Source organism: Simochromis diagramma, unplaced genomic scaffold, assembly GCF_900408965.1.
Source record: "Simochromis diagramma unplaced genomic scaffold, fSimDia1.1 OVJJ01000585.1, whole genome shotgun sequence".
NCBI classification, from domain to species: Eukaryota; Metazoa; Chordata; class Actinopteri; order Cichliformes; family Cichlidae; genus Simochromis; species Simochromis diagramma.
The window spans coordinates 1924878-1941743 of NW_024387398.1; the positions used below are offsets into that span (position 1 = coordinate 1924878).

At 43.4% G+C, this 16866-nt stretch overlaps 1 protein-coding gene across 1 annotated transcript; it reads right to left on the reverse strand.

The window, feature by feature from the left end:
• Positions 1-1818: 1818 nt before the first annotated feature.
• Positions 1819-8267, reverse strand: LOC120720565. Its single transcript, XM_040010289.1, has 9 exons — positions 8180-8267; positions 8020-8091; positions 7905-7926; positions 6780-6820; positions 6430-6498; positions 6249-6326; positions 5986-6054; positions 3777-5885; positions 1819-1873 (listed from the first exon to the last, which is right to left on the reverse strand). The coding sequence occupies exons 1-8, from the start codon at positions 8265-8267 to the stop codon at positions 4933-4935; spliced, it is 1392 nt and encodes a 463-aa protein (XP_039866223.1). The 3' UTR covers positions 1819-1873; positions 3777-4932.
• Positions 8268-16866: the final 8599 nt, after the last annotated feature.

The following is a 16866-nucleotide window of genomic DNA, read 5'->3' on the forward strand; positions in this document are numbered from 1 at the left end:
TGCATTAAAGATAACTTCAGACACTGTCTGGTTGTCATGTCTGAAATAGGCTGTACAGTCACACAGATACAAGACAGCAGTCATGTTTCTAATGATATAAATCAACCAGAAAGATTATAAAGATAAAAGCTGTGAGACCCCACTAGAGAAAGGATCAAGCCATCCGTGCCCTAAACACACACACCCGCCCTCTCACATCATCTATAATTGACTGAGTCAGGACTCTTCCAGACACTAAACCAAGGCACAATGTACATTTCAATTCCTTTAATTTTAAATATGTTTATATTGTCTATCCTGTAAAATAGTCAAATGTCTATTCATATTAATGTACAGAATTCACCTGCTTGCTGCTACTACTGCACATTCACCCAATGTATATACTATATATGTATATATATATATATATATATATATATATATATGTATATATATATATATATATATATATATATATATATATAGGAGCGTGTCAGGCTACATTTCACTGTGTGTTATACTTGTATAACTATGCATGTGACAAATAAAGAACCTTGAACCTTGAACCTTGGATGGCTTGTTATCATTACATGAAGTGATTTAGAAATAATATGTAAGCTTTCAGGGCAGCACTCACAGCTTTTTAAAACTGATTACCTGATGGTGAGCACACACAGGTATATAAACATACAGGTGAACTCTAAGAGGTTATAAAGAAGAGAGCTGTGCTGCTATTTTTAAAGAACACAATTTATTCACATTTTTATATTTACAATCAGTTTTTATTTATATAAACAAAATAAACATTACAAAACTATATTATGTACAATATCAACAGTTTCTCCCCTATTTCCTCTTTTCTTCCACCCATCTTTGTCTCTCTGCCTCATAGAAAGGAGACTCCTGAAACTCCTTCCAGGTCATCCCCTTGGCCATGCCCTTGTGCCCGGGCAGAGAGTGCACTTTTGAAGGGCAGTAGATATATTTCCCTGCCACTCCAGGGAAGCCTGTGTGAACATGTGAGCTATTTGGGCCCTGTTTCAGGTCCATGTGGCAGAACCTGCAGAGGCGGCCTGTTTGTTGGGTTTCTGGCCTTTTCCTCTTTTTCTCCATCCTTTCCTCTGACCTCTTCCTGGTAGCATCCAGTTCCCTTTGGAAAAAGTCTGTCTGGGCAAATTCCTCAAAGGTCATTTTAGGGTTAGTGATTCCCTCAGCAGCATAAGTTTGATGCACCTTGTGGGAACTGTAGAAATAGCGCACAGGCCCTCTCTGGTAAAAATAATCGACGGTGGATCCATCTGTCTCACATTGAGACTTGGGCTGTCCACAGGCAAGACAAGTCTTTGTCTGCCCTTTTTCCCCTCAGGCTGCTGCTGTGGCTGCTGCTGCTGTTGCCTTTCTAAGATGCCCTGCACAATCTTCTCTATTAAGACTTGTGTCAGTGGTGTAGACGGGGCAGGAGGAGGTGGGTTAAACACGGCAGGCTCTATGGTGATTACAGGGACACTAGTTGTTTCACTGCCTTCAGTTAAAGAGTGCCACAGCTGCTGAGTCTCCAGTAGTTTTTCTGGGCTTATGTTCAAAGATGAATTGGTGTTGAGAAGCTTAGCCAAGTGCTTCAACTACCAGGATATGTGCACCTTGGATGTGGGACGCAGCAGGCTGTTGGGATCTGTAGCCGAGCGATGGACCATGTCTGCATAATCTTGATCCACAAGCTTCAGGATGTCCTTCTTCCCATGGTACTTTTGCAACAAATCATCTATTGCCTCTTTCATGGGTCGTGTCCAGCATGTGTGGTCCAGCACAAAAACCCGTCCACCTGTCTTTATAGGTCCAGTGCGAGCACTCCTTGGTGAGGCCCGCATCGGCAGAGGTACAGCTTCAGAGATTTCTGGGAAACATTAATAATAGTTACTCATATATCATGTAATGAACTAATAATAATAACGTATACATTAATAATAATAATAGTAAGTACTAGGGGTGCAACGATATTCGTATCGATATTGAACCGTTCGATACAGTGCTTTCGGTTCGGTACGCATATGTATCGAACAATACAAAATTTGTAATTTATTTTATCAACTTTCCTTCTGACCATGCTGTCTGTGTTGAGCGCTCAGTGAATCTGCGTTCGACTACTCCGCCTAGGCTCGACAGTGCAGCCTAGGCGGAGTAGTCGAACGCAGATCCACTGAGCACTCAACACAGACAACATCGTCAGAAGGAAGAGCGCAGGGCAAGCTAGCGAGACAGAAGGTAAGCTCGTTGCAACATGGCAAATTGAACCTCCCCCACCCTCATTCAGATCTGGCGTTTGGAACTATTTTGGTCTTCATGTGACGTATGACCCTGAAGGTAAGCGAGTCATGGACTAAAGTAAAACAGTATGTTGGATGTGCCACGCAATGCTCAATTACATGGGTGGGAACTAGTGTGTTAGCGCAGTTAGCTCGTTAACGTGTTGGCCGTCTAGCCCCATGCACGGGGTGATAGGCGGTAGCTCGTTAACGGAGATTTGCCGTGTTGTGGCGTTAAGGTCATTTCAACGAGATTAACCTGAAAGCACTAGTGGGAACACAACGAATATGACTGCACATTTACGCCGACATCATCCTAGTGCAAAGACAAGTGGAAGCAGAAAAAAAACAAGCAAGCATGCTACTAACTTTAGCCGAGTCATTTAGACAGCTGTTAGCACATGATTCTCCTTATATGTTTAATATGCTGCTGAGAATATAGCCCAGAAGAAGCGGATAGTATAGCTTTTATTTTGGAAAGAGACATTTCTCTGTAATAAACTCTCTTTTCCAAAGATGAGTGATTCCTCAATCAGATACAGGGCTTGCAATATCGCTAGCCCGACGTCCCAGGGCTAGCGATTTTTTTCAGTCGGTTTACCAAAATCTATCTCTGCCCTGCCCGTCGGGCTATTGTAGGAAGGAAAAATATATGTCAATGCTTTTGCATTCTTTCAGAAATGTAGCTGGGTAATTATGTCATTGGCATCGGTGAGCCACTGTCAATATGTGACATATTGCAATCGCGTTTGAATTTGCGCTTGTTTTTTTGCTTTCACTTTGCAATCGCGCGAACTGTGTATAGAGAGCAACAGCACTGATCTGTGAGTGATGATAATTTGTGCACCAATTCCTCTGACATCGTCTTATTAATTGTTAGCTTACTATGCAAACATGACAAGTGAAATCTCCCGCAGCAAGCTTAAACATGTGAGAGGTTGATCGCGCAGAGAATCGCTGAGCTTATGTGAGTGCGTGTGTAAAAGCAGCAGGATATATATTTGACTACGATGACCTTCACAGACAGATATATATTTTAGTTCTGCTGAGCCAAATAAGACAGGTCAGGGTGAAGAAGTGACAGCCAAAGAAAAGCTTACCACAAAACGGAGAAGTTATGACAAATCAGACTATAAGGCAAAAAGAAAGTGCAGCTTTATGGTTTCATGGACAAAAGAATTTCTGTGGCTGCAATATGACGAGCTAAATAACCAGGGCTGCACATAAGTGGTCCGCAGGTGCGCATTCGCTGTCAAAATAAAAAACACGCACAAGGGTTAGGGTTAAATTTAAAAACTGTACTTTTGAGTTAAAATATATATTTATAATTTTAATAAATGACAAATTAAAAAGGCATGAACATTTTTTTTGTATCGAAAAAATATCGAACCGTGACACCAAAGTATCGAACCGAACCGAACCGTGAATTTTGTGTATAGTTGCACCCCTAGTAAGTACACGGAATTGTTTGACAATACCACTATGTTAACTTACCCATGACTGTTGTAGGTTGCTGGGTGTCTTCTGATGCTAACTCCTGCTTTAAAAGTGCACCAGAGAAAGGGTGGGTGACAGGTGGTGCTGGTGTGGGGGATGCCACACCTAGCGGTGCCAGGCTGGAGGAGGGTCCTGCTGCTGGAACCTGAAGTTGGGCAGCCACAGGTTTTGAAACAGAGGATGGGGGCTGAAGGGCAGCTGGTTCATCTTTTCTCAGGGTTTTGTGTTTGTCCCAGTTCAGAGGGACTGGACGGCAGCCTGGCTCTCTGTGTTCAAGCCCAAATCGCTCTCCAGTGTCTCTGTCAGAGAGGTGAAGTGCAGGGTACTTCTCCTGATCAGTCACTCTTCTGGAGGCTGCATTCAACTCCACCACTAGAGCTGGATCAAAAACAGAAGGGAGAATGACACCTGGCTGCTTAAGGTCCACCAGTCTTTGGTAGTTCCATCGTGCCACCCCTGTCATGCCCTGGGCTTGGAATAGTTCATTGGATACATGAGTCCCGGTAATCCACTGGGCCTGGTGGAAATGATAACCCTCCTGCTGTGAAGTGCCTCGGACAGGAATCCAGATGGGGACCTTGGCACCTTCACCAGGGACATGGTTAAGCTGAAGAGTCCCACCGTACCTAAACATTACACCCTCTGAGAGTTCAGGGTCACTGAGGCAGCCACGCAGAATGTGGACTCTCTGAATGCACCACGTCTTCAGCATGGATGGCTTGAAGAGTGGGACATTGTTGGGGTCTGTGGCCAGGTGAAAATGATTCAGGATATTTTCCGCTCTGTTCAGCAGCTCAGTGGGTTGTGGTATTTGGATCCTGCAGTGCTCCCATATGTGTTGCTTTGTGGGATTAGCAGGATGGATGCCACAGAACTTATAAGCATCCTGGAGCCTCTTCAGGTCCGCCTGATCAACCACTGAGAATGCAGCAGAGAGAAGCTGGCAGAAAGTGCTGAACAGAGGATGATGCTCAGAGGTACACTCCACTCGCCTCAGGCAGTGGAACGGGTCCACTGGTACCAGTGGTAGCCGGCCTTTTCCACTCCTGCATCACTGTACCTTTTGGCCATTCCCTGGTACATGGTTCAGTCTGAGACAGAAAGGTCTCAGACTGAACCATGACCCACGAAACACTCAGCCAGTTTTCATTCATTATGTAATAACTGGACATGACCCCAGATGCCAGCGTGACATTTCGTGCCACCTTCCTGGTGTGGTCAGACCTGAAGATGTGGCCTGGAGGAGTTTGGATATGACTGGATGTTGACGTCGGAATTCGTCGAGCAGGCAGTCAGTCAGGTAATGGCTGGACACAGAAACACCACACCAGGCATGTGGGTCTTCATAAGACCTGAACTCCTGTGGCTTATTTTCCTTCCTCAGGAACTTCCCAATGGTCCTCTGTCCATGGGCTCCTGCCTCAGAATCCCAGACCGATTCTGTGGCATGGAGGTACGCCAGGTGAGCTCGCTCGTACTTGAGGTGCATGAGTTCATTTAATTGGTTTGCCATATCTGCTGGAGATTTCCCAGTCCTCCTGGGCTCATCCATAACAGACTTGCAGATGGCCTTTTTATATGTAAGAAAAGCAGGGAGAAGGTTGGTAAACCTTTTGGGCAGTTTCTCCAGCCATCGTGGATTGTCAGCAAACCAGTTCCTGCGACAAGCCCTGCAGCAGAGTCGTGAGGACAGGATGTAATACTGACCACTGGTGCCAACAATTACTCGTGGCCTGCCCACACCAGCAGAGACCACTTGTGAACCAAAGCAATCATGGAGACATGGCAAGATATAATTGTTTCTTAACCTGACCATGATAGCACTAACACTCTCAGGTTGGAGAAGAAGGCTGAAGAAGGGGTGGAGCTGGAAGAAATTTGGCGATGGTAGGTCAGCCACTGTATCTATGAGCTCAGGCTGTGGAGGGAGACGCCAGAGTGAAGTCGCGTTCCCTGCGTGACGCACTGGTCGAGACCCAGGCCACAGTCCTAGGTCCTGAAGCTCAGTCTTCATCCACAGCTGCTGGTGAGGAGAACAATTCCAGCTGCTGAGGTCATACTCATAACCAGCCACTGGAACTGGAACAGCTGGCTGAGCTGAAGGATCTGGGATTGAAACGTAAATATTTGACAAAACAGTGCTACTCTTATATTGTTACTGTTGGAATACACAGAAAAAAATAAAAGACATGCAGTATACGCTCACCATCTTCACTGCTGTCTTCAAAAGTTAGCACTTTGCACACAGATGTGGAAGCAGCATCTGTACTCGGTCCTGAAACAAATGAATGCAGTCATTCTGTAATTCATTTGTGCAAATTATGAACAAGATGACAAAATGTAACCTGAGCGTGAATAATATGCTATCATTAATGATCTATGCTTTAAGCAGACGTTTAACTGAACATCAACTGTAAATGAAAATAGAGAGGGACCAGGATTTGACTCAGACCTTTCTGTTTCACTGACCTGTGGTCTCCTTTAGTAGAAATGCCAGCTCCTGTGGGAGGGGCGCAGGTGACTTCCTCTTCACACTTGAGGCTGCACCTACAGGTATAGTAATCGAAAAGAGTAATGGAAACATTTTTTTACTCTAGACACAATAAACAGAACATTTAATTATATGAAAAACATTATAGTTGCTTTGTACCATCGGCTGATGATGCCTGAGGTTCTGCAGTTGTACTGGACAGTGGTATGGACAGTGCAGCAGATGGAACTACAACAGGAAAACGTGTCAGCAGCTTCATAATTTACACTGTATGTGAGTGTTGCTGTTAGTAGGAACTCACACATCCATACTCTTACTTCTCCTGTTTCTCATTGCAAAACAAATGTAATTTATTTATATGCAACAGAGATGCCAAACCAAATCATTTTAACCTCTTCTCATCGAAGCAGGAGGAGCGGTACAAGTCAGTGAACAACATGCATTCAGGTGTTAGTAACTACTGCTACTTGTTTTTAACACATTCATAGAGAACAAGAACACATACTCACCCTTTGTGGTTGAGTCCTTAGGACAGTTAGCATAATGCCAGCTGTTAAGAAATATATTCTAAAACACTTCTTCAGTAAAGACTCAGAGAAGAGAAACACACAGAACTTCTTGCTAGCAAGGGCAGCCTCCAGACTGAGAGACTCGCGCTGAGAAACTGCCCCGGTCTTTATTTATACTTCAGTGAGCGTTTGTTCCTTACATTGGAATGTGGAGGTGTGTGTGTGTGTGTGTGTGTGTGTGTGTGTGTGTGTGTGTGTGTGTGTGTGTGTGTGTGTGTGTGTGTGTGTGTGGTCAGAGTGTGGCCCCATAAACAACTTCCCTAAACCTGCTGGTCTCGAAGTCCAGCAGTTCATCAAACCAAAAAGCACTTAGACTAAAACAGGTATAGCTACGTTAATCCTACCGTAAAACAATAAGACAAGGTACGACCTCTCTCATGCTCCTAGGATGTGGGGGTGAACACCCTAGAATGTTACAGACCTCCTAGGATGAGACATTCTTTCAATATGCCACCAACTATATACTTCTACACACAAATAATTACATGCAGCATTCTACCATATGCAAACTTATATCATTAAAAGATTATACTGACTACTAAGTACAATTTTCCTATTAACACCAGCATACAACTATACTATTAGCGGAACATCGCCAGAACGTGGCCAGAACACACAAAACAAGAACAAGACAATATATAAAAGTTCAAGTTCAGGCTCAGCTTTAGAGAGCAATTATGGGCGACCATGGCTCAGGGGGTTGGGAAGCGTATCTGTAACCGGAAGGTCGCCGGTTCGATCCCTGGGCTCTCTGTCCTGGTCGTTGTGTCCTTGGGTAAGACACTTTACCCTACTTGCCTACTGGTGTTGGCCAGAGGGGCCGATGGCGCGATATGGCAGCCTCGCTTCTGTCAGTCTGCCCCAGGGCAGCTGTGGCTACAACTGTAGCTGCCTCCACCAGTGTGTGAGAGTGAATGAATAGTGGTATTGTAAAGTGCTTTGGGTGCCTTGAAAAGCGCTATATAAATCCAATCCATTATTATTATGTAAAACAATTGTACTCCAGTTCTGAAACCTTTCATTTGAAAACCTGTGTTTGCTCCTGAAGCTCCTCTGGGTGTGGACCCTGCTGCTGCTGGCACAGTGACTAGTTATACAGAGACAGAGGACAGGGACATATGAGACAGAAACAGACTTAGCAATTATCGCTTCTGACATTTAGTAATAACGCAGTACTTACAGCTCTGCATGTGTAGTTTTACAGGTGACATGCTCAGCATTGCGTCCTCCAGGTCTTTATCCTCATCCATCCCTATGATGCGGGCAACAATTAGATAAATATATAATGAACTTATATTTCACATCAACACTGTTATTAAAATATTATTAAAACAACTTACCCAGGGGTTTAGTTGGAGCATTTGTGGAAGCAGGCGCAGACTGCTGCAGCTTATGCATCCGTGTTCCTTGACTGCAGCTCTTCCTCATGATAAGGTCTGCATAGCCGTCACCTCTGCCGTCCCAAATCTCCTTCCAGGTGCTCTTGGCTCATGAGCCAAAGCCAACCAGCTGATCATCCTCAGAGGCTTCTGCAGCAACACTCACTCTGCTGGCCTCATAGTCCAGAAGAGCTTTTATCTCTGCAAAGCTGAGGGTATACTGTACAAATGAATGCAAGCTCTCCTTGCCATGCCCTTCTTCCAAAGAGGTCCCTGCATCCACTTCTTTCCTGAGATCTTTGATCAGGTACATGGTGTACCCGACATCATTCTCCAGAAGCCACCGGAAAGATTTCCCTTTATATTTTCCAAACTGCAGGATGTACTCTCCCTGCACTTCCTTCATGTTGGAGGCATCGCCTCCTCTCTGATAGATGACAGTCAGAGCATCGTCTTCCCTCACAGGTGCAGACTTGTCCTGAAGCTTGGGGTCATTTTTAATCCGTCGAGCTTCTTTTGACGAGTCCTGGAGAAGGTATCCAAGTGGCCCCTTGCGGAACGCCACAGAGATTTCCCCTGGATATGGCGCAACAAACCTTTGTGCATCTTGACATGCAGTGAAAAAATAAACAATTATATTAAACAAAATTGATTCCAAACAGAAACAAAGACATTCCAGGTTATAATCTTGCTGCTGGGTTTAGACAGCAGGATGCAGGAGAACAATAAAGAGACACAATTTGAAAGAACATTGACAACATTTGCGATAAAATTGTTTTTTCCTCCAGGTATAACAAATTGTTCTGTCTGTAAATAAAAACCTTTCATGGTTGAATGATTATCTGCAAAATTTGTGATAACTGCTTAGTAGTCATGGCACATAAGAATTGCTGGTAGATTATCAACATATCTATTTAAGCTATCGTGTTTATTCATACACGAGTGGGCATTGCTCATGTTAGAGAGATATCAAGACAGACTTTCGCATTGATAAGATTACTGCCCATTACAAGATGAAAGCAATACATTTTTTAAGCAGGTTCAGTCATTTAGCATGTCATCTCACAACAAGCCACTTATCGGTTATTTAATTGTACCACATTATAGTAATGTCAGTGTCACAGCAGTCAGAAACCTACAAAGTTTATTTAACAGTAAAACACGTCAATGAAACACGCAATTTATTTAACTAAGCGATGAATGCTTCGTAAATGCAATCGCAACACGCCTATTACCTGTGTAGGAGCCATATGAGTTGTTCCTTCTGACTAAGTGGGTTGGTTTAAATGGACTCACTGTATTGGTGCACGGGTGTGGGGCGTGTCTCATGGGTGTAGTAGATGATAAATGTGGTTGCACTCACCTGTTCACAGCACCTGATGTTGATGAGCAGAAAGGTAGGGTGAGCAAGAGGCAAAACTTTCTGTTGACCGCAGCTTGAGCGCAGCTTGAATGATTTGATGCATTTTAACTGTAACTTGATGGTTTTGTATATTTGTGCACTAATTGATACCATAGACCAAGTTGTAATTTGATTTAGTAGTTAGTGCAGTTATTATTGAGTTGCAGTTATTTGTTTGTGCAGTCTGTGCATTTGTTAATCCCATGTCCTCGATTTGTATAGTGGACAGTTGCATGTGGAATAAAAGGAGCAAATGATACAGAAGTGTATTTTATGCGTTTATTGTTGCGCGTCATCTGTGTCCTCATGTTTAGCCTGCCGCGGCCATTGGTTGGTTGAGCCGCAACAAATTGTCAACAGAAAAGTTTGTAGGTTTTATTGGATTATTTATAAATAGATGAGTTTTATTGATGATAGTTTTATAGTTTGCTGTTGCCTTTGTCCACACGCTTTTAGATTAAGCCTTTGGCTACACAAAACAGATTTCTTTCAGGAGTCCTATTCCCCTGTTAGGTTTTAGCAGTACAGCTGCACAAGGCGTTGTACTGATTTGCTTTCTAGTTATTGTGCATCAGGCGGCTGAAGCCGTTGGCTTGGGAGTACCGCCGCAGTTTGTGTTTAAGACAGTTTGTCTTTCTCACAGCTGACGGTATGGAGGTACATAAATACCCACCGCTAGTATGTACGGAAGACTAGGTTGAGTTAGTTAGGTTTAATAGGCAGATAGTGGGGGATATTGCTCCTGTTAATTGTGTGTCCAAGGTTTCTTGAAGGGAATATCATCAAGTTGATGCGTTGGAATGAAGCTGTGTGGCATAGGTGCATTTTAGGTTCAGTGTTTGGATTTTGTAATGTTTTGAAGAAAAATGGAGACACACCAATTAATACAATGTGGTGATGTGGATGGAAAGAAAAGACAGCCAAAACCGACTGCTAAGGCTTTGGAGAATCAGATTGAAAGACTTCAAACAGAACGGCACACTAAGATTAATAAAATTAAAAAGGTCATAAAGATTATTAAAGAATTAAAGCAATCTGAAGATAATGTTTCCACTGTTCAGACTCAGTTAGAGAATTTGTCTGTTGCTTAATGAGGCAACTCATCTGCATGAAACCTTGCTTCCTTTGCTTCCTCAAGAAGAGCAAGAGAAACAAACTGCTTGGTTTATAAGTGTGCGAGCACATAATACTGAGTTTATGGAAGAGATAAAGAAATGGCTTCATGATGCAAAGGGAAACCCTCAGAGCAAAAACCAGGTGTCTGAGCTTGATTTGCCACATATAAATCCAACTGGTGTTGATTCCTCTGATGTATTACCTGCTGGAAATGGTTCTGGTGCTTCTAGGCACACCGGGAATGTTGGTAAAGGTGCTGTGATAGATGATGTTAATCCAAGTGATAGCATCTCTAATGTTGGAAACAAAAGTTGTAGGAAAAGTAAATCATCACTCAGTGGCTCAATGGTTTCATCAGCCTTGTCAGCACGCATAATGGCAGAGGCTGACATGGCTGCCCTTCTTGTTCGACAGAGATTGTTGAAAGAAAAGCATGCTTTGGAAGAACAAGAAATACAGCTTAAGAAAAGGAAGGAGCTGCTTGACTTAGAAACTGAAATAGCAGCCTCAGCAGCAAAGGTGAATGTTTTAAAAGCTTCTGAAATGTCCCGAGTCTCAAGTGCTGTTAATGTTAAATCAGATGGAATGAATTCGTATTTAGAACGAGAGCAGGGGCGTTTAGGCTTTTTAAATCCTAATGCTCCGACGTTCAAACCTGTGTTACCAGAGCAACCATATCAGGGTGTTGATGCAAGTGATCATCAAGCGCAGGTATTGGATGTAAGGCCCAAGGTTAAAAATACTTTTCAGCCCAAGGTTGTTTCGTTGGAAAAGTCAGAGACGAAGCCACAAGTATTTCCAGGTGCAGTTTCAACTACTCAGATGATGTCGCAGTCTCACGCACAATCAAAACCTCTTACACATACAGTGCAAGGTGGTGAGGGTCATGATCATCTAGTCACAGTTTTGAAGAAACAAAATGAAATTACAACTTTATTGGCTGGGCAGCAGTCTCTGTTTTTGCTACCAAGGCGTGACATTCAGTTATTTGATGGTGATCCTTTGCAATATCAAACATTTATGAGAGCTTTTGAGCACATGGTGGAGAGTCAAACTCACAGTGCTAAGGATTGTTTATATTTTCTGGAGCAATATACTAGAGGCCATCCAAGAGAAATGGTCAGAAGCTGTCAGTATATGCCTGCTGAGTATGGATATGCTAAAGATAAATCTTTGCTCCAAGAGAACTTTGGCAATTCGCTGAAAATTGCTGCTGCCTACATTGAAAGGGTCAGTAAATGGCCACCTATAAAATCTGATGATGTGAAGGCTTTGCAGGAATATGGGTTTTTATTAAGGCAATGTTGTAATGCAATGGGAGACGTTGAGTCCTTGCATGAGTTGGATGTCTCTGCTAATATGCAAGCAGTTATAAAAAAGTTGCCTTACAAGCTCAGGGATAAGTGGAGAAATGTTGCCTGCGATTTGCAGGAGAGATTTCAACGTAAAGTGTCTTTTTGCGATGTTGTTGAGTTTGTTGAAAGGCAAGTTAAGATTGCAAGTGATCCATTGTTTGGAGATATACAGGATCCTCCGACAGCCACCAGAAAAGATGCGAGGAATAGTAAGTCTCAGTTTTACCCTAAGGCTAAGCGGAGTAGTTTTGCTACTACGGTGGCCAAGGTGGAAGGGAAGATTGAGCCAGCATTGAGGCGAGAAAATGGTTCAGTTGTGACCAAGGCCTGCTTGTTTTGTGGAGCAGGGCATATGTTGGAGTTGTGTCCTTCATTTGAAAGAAAGTTACAGTGTGAAAGATTATCTTTTTTGAAAGAGAATGGCGTGTGTTATGGTTGTCTGCGCATTGGGCACAGAAGCAGAGACTGTGGGAAACGTCTCTTGTGTAAAGTTTGTAATCAGAAACACCCCACACTCTTACATATTCACTCCAAGCGGAGGGAAAGTGTCGCAGTGCAAACTATAGGAGGGAGAGAACCATCAGATGAAGGTCCTTCTTGTGCTGTGCAAAGCAGTGGTGTTACTGGGGCCGGTGAGCAAAATAGTGCTCTGTCCGTAATACCAGTTAGAGTGAAGTCTAAGAAAGGTACTCAGTCATTGGTAACCTATGCTTTTCTGGATCCTGGGAGTTCAGCTTCATTTTGTACGGAAGCGCTCATGAATAGACTGAATCTTTCAGGAAGGAAAACTGGCATTCTTTTGCGGACAATGGGTCAGGAGAAAATGGTCAGTAGCTACGTGGTTTCAGATTTGGAAGTAGCTGGTTTGGGTTTAGATCATTACTGTGACTTGCCTGACTTATTTACTCAGAAAAGCATGCCTGTTCATCAACGTAATATTCCCCGACAGGAAGATCTCGACAGATGGCCACATTTGCGCCATATTAACGTACTGGAGATAAATTCCGAGGTAGACCTGTTGATCGGGACCAATGTGCCCAAGGCTTTAGAGCCATGGGAGGTTGTTAGAAGTCAAGATGGAGGTCCCTATGCGGTAAAAACTATGCTGGGTTGGACAGTGAATGGTCCTCTCAGAGAGGATTGTAATACTGACATTTTTGATGTGAGTGTCAACAGGATTTCCATAGCAAGATTGGATGAACTGTGGGAACGTCAAATGAAGACTGACTTTCCAGAATGTATTCAAGATGAGCAGTTGGCTTTATCTAGAGAAGACCAGCAGTTTATGAAGTCAGTGATGGATTCTGCTAAGTTGGTTGATGGTCATTACACCATTGGTTTGCCTTTTAGATGCAATCAGGTAAACATGCCAAATAATAGGAAGGCTGTAGAACAGCGAGCTCTGAGCCTTAAACGAAAGTGTATTAGGAATGGTTCATTTCACGACGAATACACCAGTTTTATGACTGAAATCATTTCTAAAGGGTATGCAGAGAAGGTGCCTGTTGAAGAATTCGATCGCTGTGATGGAGGATTATGGTATATTCCACATCATGGGGTGTATCACCCACAGAAGAAGAAGTTGCGAGTTGTCTTTGATTGTGGTGCTTCGTTTCAGGGAGTGTCTCTGAATGGACAACTTCTGGAAGGCCCAGTTCTCACTAGCTTGCTAGTTGGGGTCATAACCAGATTCCGAAAGGAACATGTGGTGCTCATGGCAGATATTGAATCCATGTTTTATCAGGTCAGAGTACAAAGAAATGACTTAGATCTGTTAAGGTTTCTGTGGTGGCCAGACGGAGATCATAGTCAGGATCTGGTGGAATATAGAATGAAAGTACATCTCTTCGGAGCTACTTCATCCCCAAGTTGTGCGAATTTTGCCTTGAGGAAATGTGCAGAGGACAACAGAGATCATTTCAGACTAGAGGTTGTCAACAATGTTTTACATAGCTTCTATGTGGATGATTGCCTTATCTCTGTTGGTTCTGAAGAGGAGGCAGTGCGGCTCTATCAGGAACTTGTTGCTCTTTGTGCTAAAGGAGGCTTTAAGCTCACAAAGGGGGTTAGCAACAGAAGAGCAGTGCTTGCTGCCATACCTCAGCAAGAGCGATCCAAGGAGGTGAAGGATCTGGATTTGGATAGTGATGTGTTACCGGTAGAGAGAGTACTGGGTGTACAGTGGTTTATCCAATCAGATGCATTTAAGTTTAAGATCACACTGAAAACCAAACCTCCAACAAGGAGAGGGATATTGTCCCTTGTGAGCTCGATCTACGATCCATTAGGGTTTGGCACCTGTGGTGCTGCCTGCTAAGTTGATCCTTCAGAAACTGTGCAGAAGTCATTGGGGTTGGGATGATGTGTTGCCAGTTACTGTTGAACAAGAATGGACAGTTTGGCTAAATGATCTTTGCCTTCTTGCAGATTTTAAGGTCGACCGGTGCCTTAAACCTTCTGATTTTGGAGACGTTGCTTCTGCTCAGTTACATCACTTCGCAGATGCAAGCGAGGAGGGTTATGGCACAGTCACTTATCTGCTGTTGCGCAGCACCCAGAATCAAGTGCATTGTGCGTTTATAATGGGTAAAGCAAGAGTGGCTCCATTGAAACAAACTTCCATTCCTCGCATGGAATTGACAGCTGCCTTAGTTGCAAGTAGAATGGATAAGATGTGGAAAAAAGAGCTGCAAATGCATTTGCAGGAGTCAGTATTCTGGACTGATAGTACCTCGGTGTTAAGGTATATCAGCAATGAAACCTCAAGGTTTAAAGTGTTTGTAGCAAACCGGGTGACCGAGATACTTAAAGTGTCCAAACCTTCTCAGTGGAAATATGTTAATACATCATGTAATCCTGCTGATCGAGCCTCTAGGGGAGTTAAGGTGCAAACCTTTTTGAAGGATGATTCTTGGTTGTCAGGGCCAAAGTTTCTTGCTGAACCAGAAATTAATTGGCCAGTGAATCTTGATCTTGGAAAGATCTCCATAAATGATCGAGAGATTAAAACGACCATTTTAGTCAATGCTGTTGATGCAAATGAATGTCAGGATGGTGCGATGAAGTTCATTACTTATTTTTCTTCGTGGACTCGTCTAAAAAGGATGGTTGCATGGGTTCTTAGATTCAAAGATTTGTTGCAGGAACTTAGTAAAAAGAGGAAACAGCTGGAAGAGAGCTTTGCATCTAGCGTGACTCAAGAAAATCTTGAGGAAAAGCTTAAAAGAGAGTTGCAAACTGTCAAGGACCATGCTGCTAAAGGATTTCTTTCGGTAGAAGAGCTTAACAAGGCTGAGAATGCAGTTCTTTGCTTTTGTCAACGGAGGAGATATGCCGATGAGATCAGTAGATTGCAGAGGGGTGAAAGGGTGAAGAAGAGTAGTGAGCTCTATAGGCTTAATCCTAAGCTTGAGAATGGTGTGTTGAGAGTGGGAGGTAGGCTTAGTAGAGCAGCTATGCCTGAAGATGCAAGGCATCCCGCAATTATAGCCAGGGATTTGCATATTTCTGACCTAATACTTCAACATGTACATCAGAAAATAGGGCATGGTGGACGTAACCACATGCTGTCCGAATTGCGGCAAAGGTATTGGGTTCCAGGTGCAAGCATTGCCATAAGGAGGATTTTGGCTAAATGCATAGTGTGTCGCAGACTTCATGCAGCATCAGGATATCAGATGATGGCAGACCTTCCACAAGATCGCATCTCACCCGATGAACCTCCATTTTCTCGGGTTGGAGTGGATTGTTTCGGACCTTTTCAAGTTAAGCGTGGAAGGTGTGAAGTAAAGAGATATGGAATTATCTTTACATGCCTGGCTGTGAGAGCTGTGCATTTGGAGGTATTGTCATCTTTAAGCACAGATTCTTTTATTAATGCGCTTCGTCGATTTATATCAAGGCGAGGTCAGGTATTGGAGATACGATCGGATAATGGTACCAACTTTGTGGGTGGTGAACGCGAGTTGAGAGAGGCAGTGGAAGGATGGAATCAGGCACAGATTCAGGAGATGCTGCTGCAAAAGGGCATAAAGTGGATTTTTAATCCTCCTGCTGGTTCCCATCATGGCGGTGTTTGGGAACGTCTCATAAGGTCTGTCAGGAAGGTGTTAAATTCCATTTTGAAAGTGCAGAATTTGGACGAAGAAGGCCTTTGTACAGTTCTTTGTGAGGCAGAGGCTATTATGAACAGTAGACCAATAACTAAAGCCTCTACTGATCCTAATGATTTGGAGGCCTTGACTCCTAACCATCTGTTGTTGCTTAAGACCAAGCCATTGATACCACCAGGAGTGTTTCAGAAGGGGGACGTGTATGGACGACGTCGATGGAGGCAAGTACAGTACATGTCTGACCTGTTCTGGAAGCGCTGGGTCAAGGAGTACCTGCCCCAGCTTCAAGAGCGTCAGAAGTGGCAGAGAATCGGACGGAACTTCATTCCTGGGGATGTGGTTATCGTTGTCGATGATTCTGCGCCTCGTAACTCTTGGGTGACTGGAAGGATTGTGGAAGCAATTTCTGACAGTAAAGGACTTGTACGTCAGGTTCGTGTTAAAACAAAGACTGGTTGTTTGGACAGGCCGATCACTAAAGTGTGTCTTCCACAGGAAGCAGAAGAGTCATGAAGATTGACTTTTACCAAATGTTTATTTGTATTAATGTGTATTTCATTATTTTGAATTAAAATTGTATCTTTGAATGTTTGATAAAGGATAGATCATGTTTATCAATATGTCTCCTACATGGTAAGTATGATGTAATTATTGCTCTAAAAT